General features: G+C 38.1%; 1 protein-coding gene across 1 annotated transcript; it reads right to left on the bottom strand.

Moving 5' to 3' along the window:
* Positions 1-658: 658 nt before the first annotated feature.
* On the bottom strand, positions 659-5,637 carry LOC127789172 (60S ribosomal protein L35a-1). The gene is made up of 5 exons (XM_052317982.1): positions 5,478-5,637; positions 5,323-5,358; positions 5,000-5,228; positions 4,862-4,904; positions 659-861 (listed from the first exon to the last, which is right to left on the bottom strand). Exons 1-4 carry the CDS (start codon positions 5,507-5,509, stop codon positions 4,863-4,865), a joined length of 339 nt encoding a protein of 112 aa, XP_052173942.1. The 5' UTR covers positions 5,510-5,637; the 3' UTR covers positions 659-861; position 4,862.
* Between the last annotated feature and the right edge of the window lie 10,007 nt (positions 5,638-15,644).

Below are 15,644 nucleotides of genomic sequence, written 5' to 3'. Positions count from 1 at the left end.
ACAACAAAAGACAACAAAATTTCTAGATTCAATCTCTAGCTCCACCCATCATGTTGCATTTGTTGAGTGCCACTGCCAACTGTCAATTGCCACCTGTCGTATTAACATACCAGAGTCCAGAGTTGAATAGAGCCATCAACCCCCATTTAAAGTTCCAGCTACTCTTGTGCTGTCCTGCTGGGTGGGGTCGGCTCAGGCTGTACCTTTTATTTGTATTTTGCCCGAGTTTTACTTGACTTCACCACTAGTGCGTGACAATATCTCGTTCATTTGAAATACCCCCAGTTTATCTTGATGGCAAATATGCCCATATCTCATCGATTTGAAACACCATCAGACAAAATACTTTCTCAAACATTTGAATACCAATTGATATACTAACATCTCTAACTCTAGATTATTGGTTGGTACAGAAAGTGATCAATGCTGCTTAATTATTTCTCAACTATCCACATTAACTTGCATCACCAAATGTACTTTATCCTGGAGTACATGTGATTGAATGCTCCTCCACCAGCTTAATAAATGTACTTTATCCTCGAGTATATGTGAAAACTTTGAACAAATTCTATAAAGATAACAAACCTTTAAGAAGGATTCAACATCGCATTGAATTCACCCACCATCTGAATACCTATACTGTAGTTGTCCTAAAAGATGTAGAAAGCCCTAAAAAGAATTATTCATAAGCATCCTCAGAGACGTTTCATTTACTAAAATTAAACCATCCCATAATTATCATCTAACTTAATTTCGCAGTACAAAATCTTTGAACCAAAATTAAAACTAACAAGAAAGCCCGGAACATCTTCTTCACCTATAATGAAATGACAATGATCAAGATCGTCTGGGACTGGCATACTGCAATGAGGACAAACAAGAATTACATAAGTTTAATCAACAAAAAAATAAAAATAGGAGTTTTAACAGACCAACAGGAAATCCATAGAATAGCTGCCACATACAAAACTTTCAAAAATAAAAAATAAAAAAGAAAAAGAAAAAATATTGTGTTGTGGGGGTTCCATTGCAGAATAGGTTGAATTCAAGAAACCAAAATATAACAGGCGTCAAGATTGAATTATGAAGAAACACCTTAGAAACCATGTTTTAAATTAAGTAGGTCGAAAAAAGAGGATGTGTAGAATATGAGTTCAGTACAAATATAAGGAGTGCATGATGTTATTGAGAGCCTTCATAATCAAGTTATCAAAAACAATCAATAAGATATACTTGATCAATTGTTCAAAAAAAGAGAATATATAGAAGTTAATCATAAATTCAAAGCAGAATGATTAAAAATGGAGAAGTGCATCCAGTATTTATGCAATCATAAAATCATTCTAAAGCTAAAACGGAAATTCTATCACAAGACCACAAGACCATCTTCACAGTATTGATTCAGAAAATTAAGTATAAACAAGTGTAAACTAAGAACTTAACTTAGATGAAAATATTACAGTGAACTATTAAACATAATAATAACAAGAAACAAAATCATAGGTAATAAGGTTGAAATAACACCTACGGAAGATAAGATGCCCGAGTGACGATTAAAATAGTGTAGACATGTAAAAAGTAAAAACCAATAGAAGCACCTATGAGACAAGTGGATGAAATAGGGGAAGTTTGTAACAATGGAAGGAGAGAGAAACCGAGCAAAACTTGATGAGAGGAGAGCGCTTAAATAAACATGGGCTATAACAGCCTTACAAAGAATGTAACTATATACACAGATGGTCGGAAGTTTAGAATTCATGTAGGCAATCCCACCTATTACGATTATAGCTTTTGATTGTTGTTATTGTTATTGTACTATCACAGGATAAAAGACTTGATTTCATGCAATTCACCTTCTCTAGTAACAACAACTCTATGTGCAAGCCTACTAGAAGAGAGGGGCTCGGAAAAGAAGTTTAATCAACAGCACGTAAAAGGTAAAAGAGTGTTCATTAATGCCATGACTATCTTGCCAAGTATTGTCAACTGAGACAACCAAACAAGAATCATGTTTGTCAATGACAAAAAAGTCCAGAGGTAAAATGAAGTTCTGTTAGCAATATTGAGAAGACAAAAGAACAAAAATTGCAAGCCTTAATGCCACTACATGTGCCTGGCATGAATTCTAGATCTCCAATTATCACTATCCAAGGTTTAAGAAGACTAAAAAAAAAAAAAGAAAAAAAAGAAAAAAAAAGAGGTGTCAAAAAAGACCTAACCAGTAATCTTTAAATTTTTTTTTCCTCACAGTTCTAATTCAAATGGCAATGAATGAAAAAAGAAATTCTGGCACATTTGCACAGGTGATGCAATGCTACAAGTCAACTGATAGAAATCACACCATTAAATGGGAAAAACTAGCACTCCAAAGACAGTGAATTCATAAATCATAACAAGGACCATGCAGGGATGAGTTTCATTGAGGTAGTATTATTAACAACTGTTTGCACTTGGATGATGGTGATATCATTTGAGATACAAGAAATAATGTTCCACCAATATTATTTCCTTTCTGTTCTTTATTATATATTTTACCTTTTTTTTCTTTATTACTAATGAAAGTAGCACCAGCAAGATTTGAGCAAAGAAAATATGACAGAAATTGCTTTTTTTATTTGTTTAATTTATATTCTAAAGAATATATACACAAAAACAATAAATCGAGCCTTTATCCTACTAGTCAGGGTTAAATACATGAATTCTAGTTCACTAATCATTTCTATTGATGGTTGATAAGTGTTTTTTATACACTTATTTTGGTCTATAAACTTAGCATTTATACATTCATTGAGCATGATTTCTACTTGATTTTGTTCCATATATGGTTATGTAGATGTGGAGCATGTGTTGAATACACTTGGAGCAAAAAGAGTGATTTTGGTGCATGATGGGAGTGAAATAAAGCTTGGAGGCAAGGTCGGGTATCAATGCAAAAGAAAGCAAAAGATTTTCAAGAGCCAAAAAGTGGAAGATGATAAAGCAAGAGGCCAAAGAAGAAGGCTAGCAGTCTCACAACGGAATGCATACCGCTGTAGGACCGCTGTAAGATTTAGTTTCTAGAGCTCACAGGTCTACAGCGGAATGCATACCGCTGTAGGACCGTTTTAGGAATTAGTTTCTGGAGCTCACGGGTCTACAGCGGAATGCATACCGCTGTAAGACCACTTTAGAAATTAGTTTCTGGAGCTTACGGGTCTACAGCAACAAGCATGCCGCAGTAGGACCGCGGTAGGGTTTAAAGCTTCGTGAAAAGGCCGTTTTAAGCCCATTTTAATCCAAATAAAAGAGAGATAGACTCCTTCAAGGTGTATGACTTTGATAACCTAAAGAGGACTATATAAAGACTTACTCTTAAGGGATTTGGGAGTTTTTGGGGGGCATGGAAGAGAAGCGGACGAAAGATTGAAGACTCTTGGGTTGTATTTTTCTTTTCTTCTTCAATTCTTTGCTATGGATTCCAACTCTTTTCTTTTTCTTTTGATTGAGAGCATGCATAGCTAAGTGTTTATAGCTAGGGTGAATGATGAAACCTCGACTTCTAATGGTTTGATTTAAAGTTATTTGGTTTGCTATTTTCTTATCTATCCGGGTTGATTGTTTGTTATGTTTATAATGTTGTTTTGATGCTCGATCACCATTGAAACTTATTTGTGATTTGTATTGCTTTCGAGAGATTCAATACGGATTAGATATGGTAGGAAACAACGTAGGGTCCGATAATAGGTAGAGATATCGTTATGCCCTATGAAATCATTGTGTGATGATCTCCGTGATTGAATGCATGTTTATATGTTCGAAGGTTGACTAGAGATAGTTAATCTCATATATATACATAGAACTGAATGACCATCGAGAGAGGCTTTTGGTTGTAATTGGATTATCGATTTTCAACCTAAGATAAGGAATAGCAACACCCGAGTAATGAATAATTGAATCATAGAAGGCCGACGGTGGATTCACTAACCCTAGTGCCTTAACTTTGAGAGTTTTTGAATCAAAGAAATTGTTTTGTTTGCATCTTTTATTAGTAAACTAGTTTTCATTACAGTTGAAGTCTTTGTTAATGTGTGTATTAGGTTAAGGTTAAATCAATTAGAGTAAACGTCAAAAGTTAGTCCTCGTGGGTACGACACTCTATTCATCACTGTGTTACTTGTCACGATCCGTCCACTTGCGGGATAGAATTAGCCGGACAATGGTCATATCTTTTATAAGGACTTTATAACACATATCATACCTAATAATTTTCCACCATGTTTTTATTAGTTTTAACCCTTTTTACTAAAAACTTCTTCTATTCCATCCACTCTCATTACAAGAGCTTATTTCAGTCTTCTTCTCCATGACTGAACAATCTTAAAGGTGTCTTACACATTTTATCTCCAATAGAAACCACTCTGACGATCTGACCTTATTATGGATAACATCATTTTTAATTCTATCTTTTTCTTATATGGCTGCACATCCAGACCAGCATAGAAGGCTAATAATAGTAGTAGATTAGTAGAATAATTAAAAAGAAGCTTGTAACTGGCTAGTTAATGTTGGAAGCTTGTAATTAATTCTCACATTACAGGAATTCGTTTTGAAACTAATGTTTTATGGTATTCTACATTTCTCAACAGAACTACATTATCAAACGCCCCTGAAGAGAAATGCACACTTGAAACCAATGCCCACAATATCATTGCAAAGCAACTATACTAAACCAAAAAGCCCCCTAAAAATTTCAATCTAAATCCATTACTGCAATAACAACTCATCACCAAAACCAAGTATCTACTCTTTTACTGATTCACAAATTCAAGTAAGAAAAAAATTGACATCAAAACTTTAAACAAGTACAAGAGCCTAACCGTACCTCAAATATTGCTTGGATACATGAAAACCCGCACCCTAGCTCCCTGGTAAACCAAAACAATTAAACTCAGCCCACTGCTTATACCCATATAAGCATGTATATTTCGTAAATAAGCTGATTTTCAAAGAAGAACTATACCATGGATTTTGGAGGGAGGTTAGACTTGAACTTGGCGCGGACGACGCCACTGTTCCCATGGGGCCTAGTGACCTTGCCCCAAATGCAACGGTAGTGAGAGCCGTTTTTCTTCACCTTAGCCTTGTAAATGTAAGCCATCCGCTTGCCGAGGTACCAGGCCACCTCCTCCTTCGTGTTCACTCCCTCGATCTGAATCAGCGACGTGTTCGGGTACTGGTTCGACTTCGACCTGAATCAACCCAATTCACCAAATCTAACCTTCAACGACAACAGCAAACATACATCCAATACAAAGTAGAAGCGATTAGGTCTGCCGATTTTACCTTTTGTAGCCGAGAACCGTACCTCGAACATAGAGTCTGCGGCAATAAACCAAGTCGAATAAAAACGAGTAAGATTTGACTCATTTGGGAAAAAAATAGGATCAATCGTGAGCTTAATTAAACGGTGATATAAAGAGGAAGACGGAGGATGGAACCTGATGCGCTCTCCTTGGCGGCCCTTCACCATCGCGACTGAAACTTCTCTTCGGACACACGGCGCAGTGCTGTTGAATCAGGAGAGACGGAAGATGAAACCCTAATTAGACAATTTTAGAGGGGGCCGCTGGAGACTACTGTGCACTCGCTTATACGAGATTGATTGATGGCTAGTTCAGGGTTAAGAACCGGTGATGGGCCATGATCCGTATTATCGGACGGTTGAGGTTGAAATCATCAGGGGTGAATCTTATTAATAGGCACTTCATTAATATTCCACGTGTCAGATTAATACCATTTTTAAAAAAAAGTAATATGAAAAGATGGATAAACAAAGTAATTTAAAGATTTAAAATTAAAATTAAAATTAAAAAATCATAATAATAGATAAAACATCTCACGTCAGTTGATAATTAAGAGATCCTCTTTGAGATTAGTAATTATGTAACATTTTTCTCCACCCACTGTTTTAATGCTGTTAAAATTTTTGAAATTTTGAAAATACCCTTAATATTACCTCTCTCCCTTTTCTAGCAAAATTCTTTTTAGATTTGGTCTATAGCAATGACAAGGGAAACTAGTCCTAATGGTTGGTTGCCAACAATTGTCGGTGGCAGTCGATTTTTGTGTTGACTGGGCATTGGAATGGATTTAGTTGGTGGGAAAAAATGGGGGATTGCTCGTGTTTAGGTTTGAAGATGTGGGTTCTAGAGAGTAGGTGCTAACTGGAGGTCCGTATTTTGTGTTTGGTCAGCCTCTTTTGCTTAAGATTAGGCCATTTTGCTTTGAGTTTGATAAGGATTGTTTCAGTTCTATGTCGATTTGGGTTAACTTACCGAACCTTCCTCTGGAATGTTGGAGTCCAGACGTCTTGAGTAAGATTGCGACCAAGATAGGTATGCCTATTACTACAGATAGGCTAACAGCTACCATGGAAAGGATGTCTTATGCTAGCGTTCTAATAGAGGTTGATGTCTCGAAGAAGTTGATCGAAAATGTTCATTTAAAGTTGTCTTCTGGGAGTTCTAGAGCCCAGCAGGTGGTGTTTGAATTTGAACCTAAGTTTTGTGCTCAATGCAAGATCTTTGGGCATACTCAGGAAGGTTGCAAAGCTTCCATGCAACAGCCGGATATCCGGGAGCATAATAGTACGTTGGAAATTGGGGCTTGTCTTACGAAGGTAGATTCGTCTGAAAGCCCAAGTGAGCCAGTGAATTATCCAATGAATGTTCCAGTCCAGTCCAATCGGAGACACAGGATCCTCAAGGCCCTATTGACACTCTAGCTCTGGATGGAGAAGGTCCGTTTCAGGAGGTCATTATAAAGAAGAAGGCGGCTAGCAAGAAGGCAGATTCATGCTTGGAGCAGAACCCTGAGGTGGGATCTTCCTGTCCGCCAGCCATTGAGAATGCTAAGGAGCCAAAGCTAAAGGCCCCATTTGTAGAGCAAAAGATTCAACCAACTAAAAGAGAAAGGAAAAAGGGCTCAACCCTTCGTATTTCCTCGTGAAGTTAGTTTGTTGGAATATTAAGGGTTTGAACATGCCCCTGACACAGAATGTTGTGCGCAGCACTATGAATCGGTATCAAGTTGATATCATGGGTGTTTTGGAAACCAAGCTCAACCAGGATAAATTATCTAGGGTGCTTCAAAATAAATTTCAGGTATGGATGCAGATCAATAACTTTCATACTCATGCTGCTAGTAAGATTTTGATTTTTTGGAATCCTTTAACAGTGGATATTCAGGCTATGGATTTTTCTCCCCAGGTGGTCCACTGTGAAGTGAGATGCAAGGTATCTTCTTCTGTTTTTCATATTAATTAATTTTGTCTATGTTTTCAACTCTGTGATTAGCAGAAGGCCGTTATAGAGCAGTCTTGTGAATTTTGGGGAGTAATGTTCAGGCCCTTGGATTTTGATGAGGGACTTCAATTGTGTTTTGAAAAATAGTGAGAAGCTCAATGGTTTGGCTGTCAGGCCTTATGAAACTCAAGATTTTTTTGGACTGTTGCTTAAGTGCTGGTCCTTCAAATATGGCTTCTATTGGGTGTTTCTATACCTAGATAAAAAATTCAGTTTGATCCAAGCTGGATCGAGTTTTGATAAACCGCAAGTGGTTCCTTGAAGGGCTTTATGGTCAAGCAACTTCCTCTCCTCCAGTTGCTTGTCAGGCCACTCCCCAAGTGTGGTGTCCCTCTTTAACCAGGAAAGGACCATCAAAAGATCATTCAAGTTTTTTAATATGTGGGCGGAGCATGGCCATTTTTAGTCTATTGTCAGAACGGAGTAGAAGCAATCTGTGTTCGATTCCAGTCAGTTTGTTCTTTGCAGGAAGCTTAAGAGGCTTAAGGGTCCCTTTAAGACCCTAAATGCCAAGAATTATGCAAACATCTCGGAGAGTGGAGAAGGCTTTTAAGGATTCTGATAAGGCTCAATTGGCCCTGTAAAATCACCTGGGTAATGTTGAGCTTCAGAGAGCTGTTGCGATTCTAAGGAAAAATGCTATTTTTCTATCTGATGCCGAGAGGTAGTTTTATTGGCAGAAGGTGAAGGGTGATTACCCCAAGCTAAGTGATAAGAACACTAAGTTTTTCCATGACGTTGTTAAGAGGAATGCTGGCAGAAATTTTATTTCCAAGGTGTTCAAAGCGGATGGGGTGGTTACTACCTCGATTGATCGGGTGGCTGAGGAATTTACTTGATTTTATAAGACTCTCCTGGGGTCTTCTTCCTCTTGTGATCCGATTGATCTAAGTATTTTGAGGTCAGGTCCATTAGTGTCTGATCAGGAGGCTGTTAGCCTTATTAGTGTAGCTACTGATCGGGAAATCAAAGCGGCTTTGTTTGTTATTGGGGAGGACAAATCGTCTGGGCCGGATGGTTACTCATCTTGTTTTTTCAAAAAGTCTTGGCATACTATGGGGGCTCATTTCTGTCAAGCCATTAAAGAATTCTTTTATTCGGGTTCCCTGTTGAAGCAACTTAACCATATAGTGATAGCTTTAGAGCATCTTCAATGGGGAGTGGCATATGGGATACCATTTTCATAACTGCCAAAATGGCTCCTTGGATTAAAAATTAACCACTCCAATGAGGGTGGGATATGAGGTTGTAAAATGGCAACAACCCTCTTGGGGTGCCATTTTTGCAATCTCTGGAGAGAGAAAAAAGAAGAGATGCAAATTCCAACCGCCATTTCTAATTGGTATATTTCAACTTTTATTATAAAATATTAATTATTTGAATTTAAAATTTAATAAAAAATATTAAAATATTAATGATACCTCTATTTTGGCACTTGCCATTGGAGCAGGTTTATTTTTTAGAAGTGCTATAACACTATTCAAAGTTGTAAATAGGTAATTTAGCACTCCAAAATGGCACTCCCCCCTGGAGATGCTCTTAGTGCCTAAATCACCTCATGCTTCAACTGTTGAGGACTATAGGCCTATATCTTGCTGCAATGTATCCTACAAGGTTATTTAAAAAATTTTGGCAGGTAGATTTGCCGCTATCCTTGGGTCTATTGTGGACCATGCCCAGTTTGCTTTCATAAAGGGTATAAGCTTATTTGATAATGTTCACCTTGCTCAAGAGTTATTGAGAAAGTATAGTTGTAAGAGGATTTCGCCTAGGTGTTTGATTAAAATGGATCTGCGCAAGGCTTATAACTCTATGGATTAGGGTTTCATCCATCGAGTCCTTAAGGGTCTCAGCTTCCCTCTTCTATTTGTTAGTTGGATTATGGAGTGCGTTACTGCTCCTTCATATTCGATTAGTGTTAATGGTAATCTTTGCGGGTTTTTTCAAGGTGCCAAAGGTCCCCATCAAGGGGATCTTATCTCTCCTTATCTTTTTTTGGTTGGCTTGGAGTATCTTTCAAGGGCCCTGAATTGTGCTACAACCAGCTTGGACTTTAATTTTCATCCCAAGTGTAGTAGGTTATGGATCTTTCATCTTGTGTTTGTGGATGATTTAATGTTAATAGCCTGTGGAGACCTTATTTCTGTTGAGATTTTGATGAAGTGTCTTAAAGATTTTGGCTCTATGTCAAGTTTGAAACCTAGTGTACTAAAATCTAACATATTCACTGTGGGGATTCAGAGTCATGATTTGGGGGTTATTCTTGCTCTTATTGGGTTTTAACAAGGTAGTATGTCTTTCTGGTACTTAGGTATCCCCTTAGCTACGAAAAGGTTAAGAGTTAGATGTTATGCTCTGTTGATTGACAAAATATTGGACAAGATCAACGCTTGGATAGCTTCATCGTTTTCTTATGTAGGTCGTGTGAAGCTTATTTGGGCGATGCTCTAAGGGGCTGAGTGTTTCTGGTTATCTATCATTTATGTTCTGGCTATTATTATTGAAAATATCTATCGTATGTGCAGGATTTTTCTTTGGAATTCCAAGTCTTTTCTAGTTTCTTGGAGAGATGTTTTCCTGCTGAAAAGATAAGGGGGTTTGGGCCTTAAGGATCTCAAGAGTTGGAACTCCAGCCTTTTGTCTAAAGTCCTCTGGAATATTCATTGCAAAAAAGACTCTTTATGGGTGAAATGGATCCATCATGTGTGCCTTGGTTCTACTTCTATATGGGAGAGAGGGGTAAAGAAGGATGATTCTCTTTTTTTTTAAGAAATTGATGGGCATTAGGGATGCCATCTAGAGTGCTCGGGGCTCTTTGGCTGATGTTTTTGTTATATTTTTCGGTTGGGCTAAAGGTATCATTTTATGCTCTAATGCAGCATATGATTTTATTTGACCAAAGGGGCAAAGGATGAGATGGCTTGCCTTGTTCCTAAACAAGAGTTTATCTTGTGGCTTTGTGCCAAGATGAAAATCCAAACGATGGACAAACTTTTTTTTATGGATATTGATCATTGTTGTCTGCTTTGCAGTGCAGCGGAGGAGACGCTTGCCCATCTTTTCTTTTAATGCTAGATGAGCTCTACAATTTGGAGCCATATTTGAGCTTGGCTGGGAATATCTCATGCTATGTCTTCTATATCTAGCGCCCTCAAATGGATTAAAAAGGAAACTAAAGGTAAGTCATGGCAAAGTGCAGTGAAACGGATTGATTTTGCTGCCATTGTCTACAATATTTTGGATTGCCAAGAATCGAATGGTGTTTGAGAATTTGGAGCCCCAAGTTGAGTATATTATTAATAAGATTAAAACCTCTGTATACAAGATTATTATTTTTTCTTGTATCCTCATATTTTAGTCCAGTACGAGTCTCTAACTATGGGGCATTAAATGTGGTCTCTCATGTTTTGTCTGGGTATGCCCAGTGTTTCTTTGTACATTTTTTGCTTAATGCATATTTTAGTCCCTAGACTAATAAAAAAAATGGCTTTAAGGATATTAATTAAATTATGTTCACTATTCATCTCTGGACAAAATAATTTTATACACTTTTAATCCCTGGCTTAACCGGCGTTAATTGAGACGTTAACTTTGCCTCATCACGTTGCCATGTCATTAACACGTCACTCCTCAGCATTGCCATGTCACCATGGCTTAATGCATTTTTTAGTCCCTAGACTAATCAAAAAATGGCTTTAAGGATATTAACTAAATTGTACTCACTATTCATCCCTGAACAAAACAATTTTATACACTTTTAGTTCTTGGCTTAACCGACGTTAACTGAGACGTTAACTTTGTCTCGTCATGCTGTCACATCACTACCATATCACTCATAATATCCACATTTATTGTCCATATTTTTATAAAATAAAATAAAAACATCTCCAAAGTTGGGCTCCCTGACCACAGCCATGGGGAGGCTGGGTTCCTCTACCCAACCGTGGCTGGGACCGGGAACCTAGTGATCGGGCGACTGACCGCCATGGTCGTCAGTTGTTGGGGGTCGAGGAACCCTAGAACCTTGGTCCCCGACCCACAGTTGTTCCTCGACTGCTGGGTTTAGGGTCCCCGACCCCCAACCGTTCCAAGGCGACTGACAATAGCTGAATCGACAACGAGTGCAAAGGCAAGAACGGTTCAGAACTAAGAGAGAAGGAAAAGGGCTCCCCATGGCCACCGGCAACTATGGCTGGGTGTGTGTAGACGTTGTTGTTGTTTTTTTTTTTTTTATAAAAATATGGACATCATACGTGGATATTATGAGTGATGTGATAGTGACGTGGCAATGTGACGAAGCAAAGTTAACGTCAATTAAGCCAGGGACTAAAAGTGTATAAAATTATTTTGTCCAGGGATGAATAGTGAGCACAATTTAGTTGATATTCTTAAAGCTATTTTTTTTATTAGTTCAGGGACTAAAAAATGTATTAAGCCATGGTGGCGTGGTAGTGCTGAGGAGTGACGTGACAGAGTGACGAGCCAAAGTTAACGTCGGTTAAGCCAGGGACTAAAAGTGTATAAAATTATTTTGTCCAGGGATGAATAGTGAACACAATTTAGTTGATATCCTTAAAGCCATTTTTTTTATTAGTCCAGGGACTAAAATATGCATTAAGCCTACATTTTTTGATCTATAAATTTTTACATTTTGATAAAAAAAGAAAAAAAAAAAAGGATGGGGGATGCGAGGGTTTTAGCTATATAGTGGTGGACAGTAATGATGGCCTATGAAGGCAGAGATTTAAAAGATGGATTTTGATCAAAACCATAACAGTAATAACATGTGATCACTAAAATACGATTAAGGTTTCTCTCTCTCACATGCACATAGAGTCGCTGTAACGACCCACTCCTATTTACAGGCGCCACCGATGAATAATCGACTGGATTACTCACACGACAAACCAACAACTGAAGAGATGGATTATATTTCATCATGAAACGCCCTAGGTGGGTACTAGATTTCGTCTTTCCCTTTACTCCACTTGAGGAATCAGTCTCCAAATAAAGAAGAAAACACAATGGACTGGGACTTGAAACCCGAGTGAGCTTCGCATTTCTTCAACTCGCCCCGCAACAAGACAAATGTGACCTAAGCACAAAACTAGCGCTTCAAACATCCATTGAGTACTGGGGATTTATGGGAACATACATTCTCTATCCTTACCTGATCCGAATGCAACTCCACCTACTAAAGCCATAAACAACAAGTAATCTCACAATCACCTATCACTCTATGATAATTATAACAACTAGATACATCTAGTGCTCAACAACATATTCATTCACACACAATGGTATATATACATGCCACCACATGAATACACACAAGAGATAATAAAATACACAAACTCGGACAACATCGCTAGTTGTCACAACAGCCTCTCAGCACCTTCCCTGCTTGCATCTGGACTTGCACATCTATAACACGAGGTAAAACCTCATGAGTCATAAAGACTCAGTAAGGGTGCAATATATAAGTAAATGAAGCATGAGAGAGTATGTAATGCAAAATGCAATGCAAATGGGTAGTTTTCCATGCCTTCATAACCTTCATAGGTTAAGGCATCAACCAACCCTTCCCACAACACTAGTCCTCCATATGGCCACAGGTACACTAAAACACATATCATGCAACTGTTGATTACTACATGCAACTCATAAAGAAACACTTACAAATGCAAGCAAGACCACCTCATTGGGGTCATCCCTTATATATGTGTTATTACCCACAATTAATTATCAATAATTGTAAAAAATAAGAAATAAATTTCATTAAATTCATTTTTTAACATGTGTATAAATACATTTTCTTGAACCTTATTTGAACATATAGAATTTGTAATTCCTCTTGTATATGGTAATTATTTTATCCATCTAATTTTGTAGCGAGTAAAGTTAATTTAACTATCTTATTTATTGATAGCCATTCATGGTAAAAACTTAAAGACTCCCAGGATGCAAAGAAAGTAGAGCCAGCCTACCACAAACAATATGATTTCAAGAAAAAATAGGTACATAATGTAATTATTACTTTTATAAATTTCAAATTTTCTTGATAAACTAATAAATTAAAAATATCTTTGTTTAGGTCAAAAAAATTTGAATATACAGTTTTCTACGACCAATAAATGCAACAAAATAAATGGCATTTTTTATTTTATTTATAATTCTAAAGTTAGATATATTATTGAAAAATTAAAACTAAATTTAGCTCTTTGTTATTTTAAAAAATACAAGGATATTGATTGTAATTTTATTAAACTTTAGCGCTGAACTATTATTTATTCAAAAGAAAAACCCGTACTTTCAAACATGTTCTTATATTACATGGTTTCCTTGGATGGTCCAAATCAAGAGTGTTGGAATAATTTACCTTAATATTTATGACTAACACTAACAAACACAATATCATACTTAATTATTAAAAGACAAATTATATGAAACACTCTGTACTTAAGGTCAGCCGTAACTTATCATTCTGAACTTTTGATTGTACCAAAAGACCCCATTATGCTTTCTAAATGTTACAATCATTCACTATTCGATAGTCAACCTTTCACTCTGTTAGTTGACCAGCACATGCACATCGTGTGTCACTAAAATCACCCCCAAATTGTATTGACCATGAGGTTGAGTTTAGATTCATATACAATGAAAGGGCTTCGAATTATAGTTATTGTACCACATACGGAAAAATGAAATTTTTTGAAGTAAAATAATCCCTGAACAAGACCTCGCAGCAGTATGCCTTAAGACGAATCATCGCAGTAGAGTAAGCCTTGTGGCGGGGATGGGTCTTGTAGAAAAACCTAAGTTTTCTCTTGACAAAGCCAAGCACCTTAGCAACAATGTGCTCCTATGCAGAAATGACTAGCCTTGGGGCAAGGCCAAGGCTCACAGCTGGACCAAGCCTCGCGATAAGATAGACCTCGCGACAGTGTGATATAAGGCGCACAAAAAGAAGGCCTCGCGGCATAGAGAATTGCGGTCGAAGCCTTGCAACATAAGGGCTTGCGGCAAGGGCAGATGTTACAAAGAAGCTTGGGGCATAGAGGCGAAGGTGTTGCATGGTGGCTCGCAACAAAGAAGGCTTGCGATAAGCAACTTTGTAGCATAAGAGCGAAGCCATTGCACGATGGCTTGGTGCAATAGGGCTTGTGGCAAAGGGGCGAGGCGTTGCATGGTGGCTCGGGGCAAGAAGGTTAGCGACAACATTGCTCGCGACAAATGGCTTGTGGTAACATAGGCTTGGGGCATGGCAGGCCTCGCAGCAAGGGCCTCCTCTCGGCAAGACCACGACCCTCACTCAACAACTGACACGCGCCAACACTTAGCAGCCTTGGGAATCACGCCCTATAAATACCCAGCTACAGGGCATTGAAAAGGACTTCTGAATTTGATAAAATTTTGACACATTAACTATGCTTTTACGATTTTTCATTAGCAATTATCCTTATTTGGTATTAACTTAGGCATCGGAGGGTTAACGCGGGTGAGGATTCCCGTGAGCCTTCTAACCCATTTTCGAGTATCTACAGAGCAATATCCTTATGCCAAAAGTCCTTGAGGCGAACATCCTTGCAGCGAGATCCTTGAGACGAACATCCTTAAGGCGAAAGTCCTTGAGGCGAACACCCTTGTGGCAAAAATCCTTGAGCGAACATCCTTGCAGCGAGATTCTTGATGCAAACATCCTTGAGGCGAACATCTTTAAGGCGAAAGTGTTAGGATTGCGAGTCTCAGCCCTTGAGGTTCGGGGCACATCGGGCTCAGACAACAGCCCGAGCGTTAGCGCAGTTGACGATAATTTGAGGCAACCTGATAAGGATAAGAAGCATGTTGCGCCAGTTGAGGCTCTAGCCCACCATCCAGTGGACCAGTTGGGCCAACATATGCCATTTGAGGCCCTAGTTTTAATCTCAACCCACAATTCAGCCACAGAAGGCCAGCCCAACCCAATAAGATGAAGCCCACAAGAGTAGGCTCATCATAAGCTCAATCTAGCAAGCCCATCAGCCCAACTCATGAAGCCCATCAAAGAGAGGAGACCAATAGCCAAGTCAGTTCACTTAATCTGGCTTCCTTAATTGATCCTTTAATTGTTTCCTTTAATTGTTCTTTTATTTCAGCATTGATATATTCTCTTTAATTCCAGCATTCATGTAGATGCTTCAGTTACATTTCTGCATTCATATACTTAGCATCCAGAGGATCAGGGATAACCTACTATATAAGGCTTTGATCTGCCTTTTATTTGGGACTTTTGAAGAAATATAAAAATGTAATTGTCAAAGT

This window comes from Diospyros lotus, chromosome 13 (assembly GCF_014633365.1).
Source record: "Diospyros lotus cultivar Yz01 chromosome 13, ASM1463336v1, whole genome shotgun sequence".
Taxonomy (NCBI): Eukaryota; Viridiplantae; Streptophyta; class Magnoliopsida; order Ericales; family Ebenaceae; genus Diospyros; species Diospyros lotus.
Note: the sequence above shows the minus strand (reverse complement) of the source record. Positions and strands in the feature narration are given on the sequence as shown.

Bases quoted from the DNA above. Each gene is read 5' to 3' on its own strand.
- LOC127789172 (XM_052317982.1), bottom strand. From the start codon at position 5,509: ATGGTGAAGGGCCGCCAAGGAGAGCGCATCAG. The intron at 5,359-5,477 runs GTTCCATCCTCC...TTATTGCCGCAG, and splicing joins CGCCAAGGAGAGCGCATCAG to ACTCTATGTTCGAGGTACGG. The intron at 5,229-5,322 runs GTAAAATCGGCA...GGGTTGATTCAG, and splicing joins ACGGTTCTCGGCTACAAAAG to GTCGAAGTCGAACCAGTACC.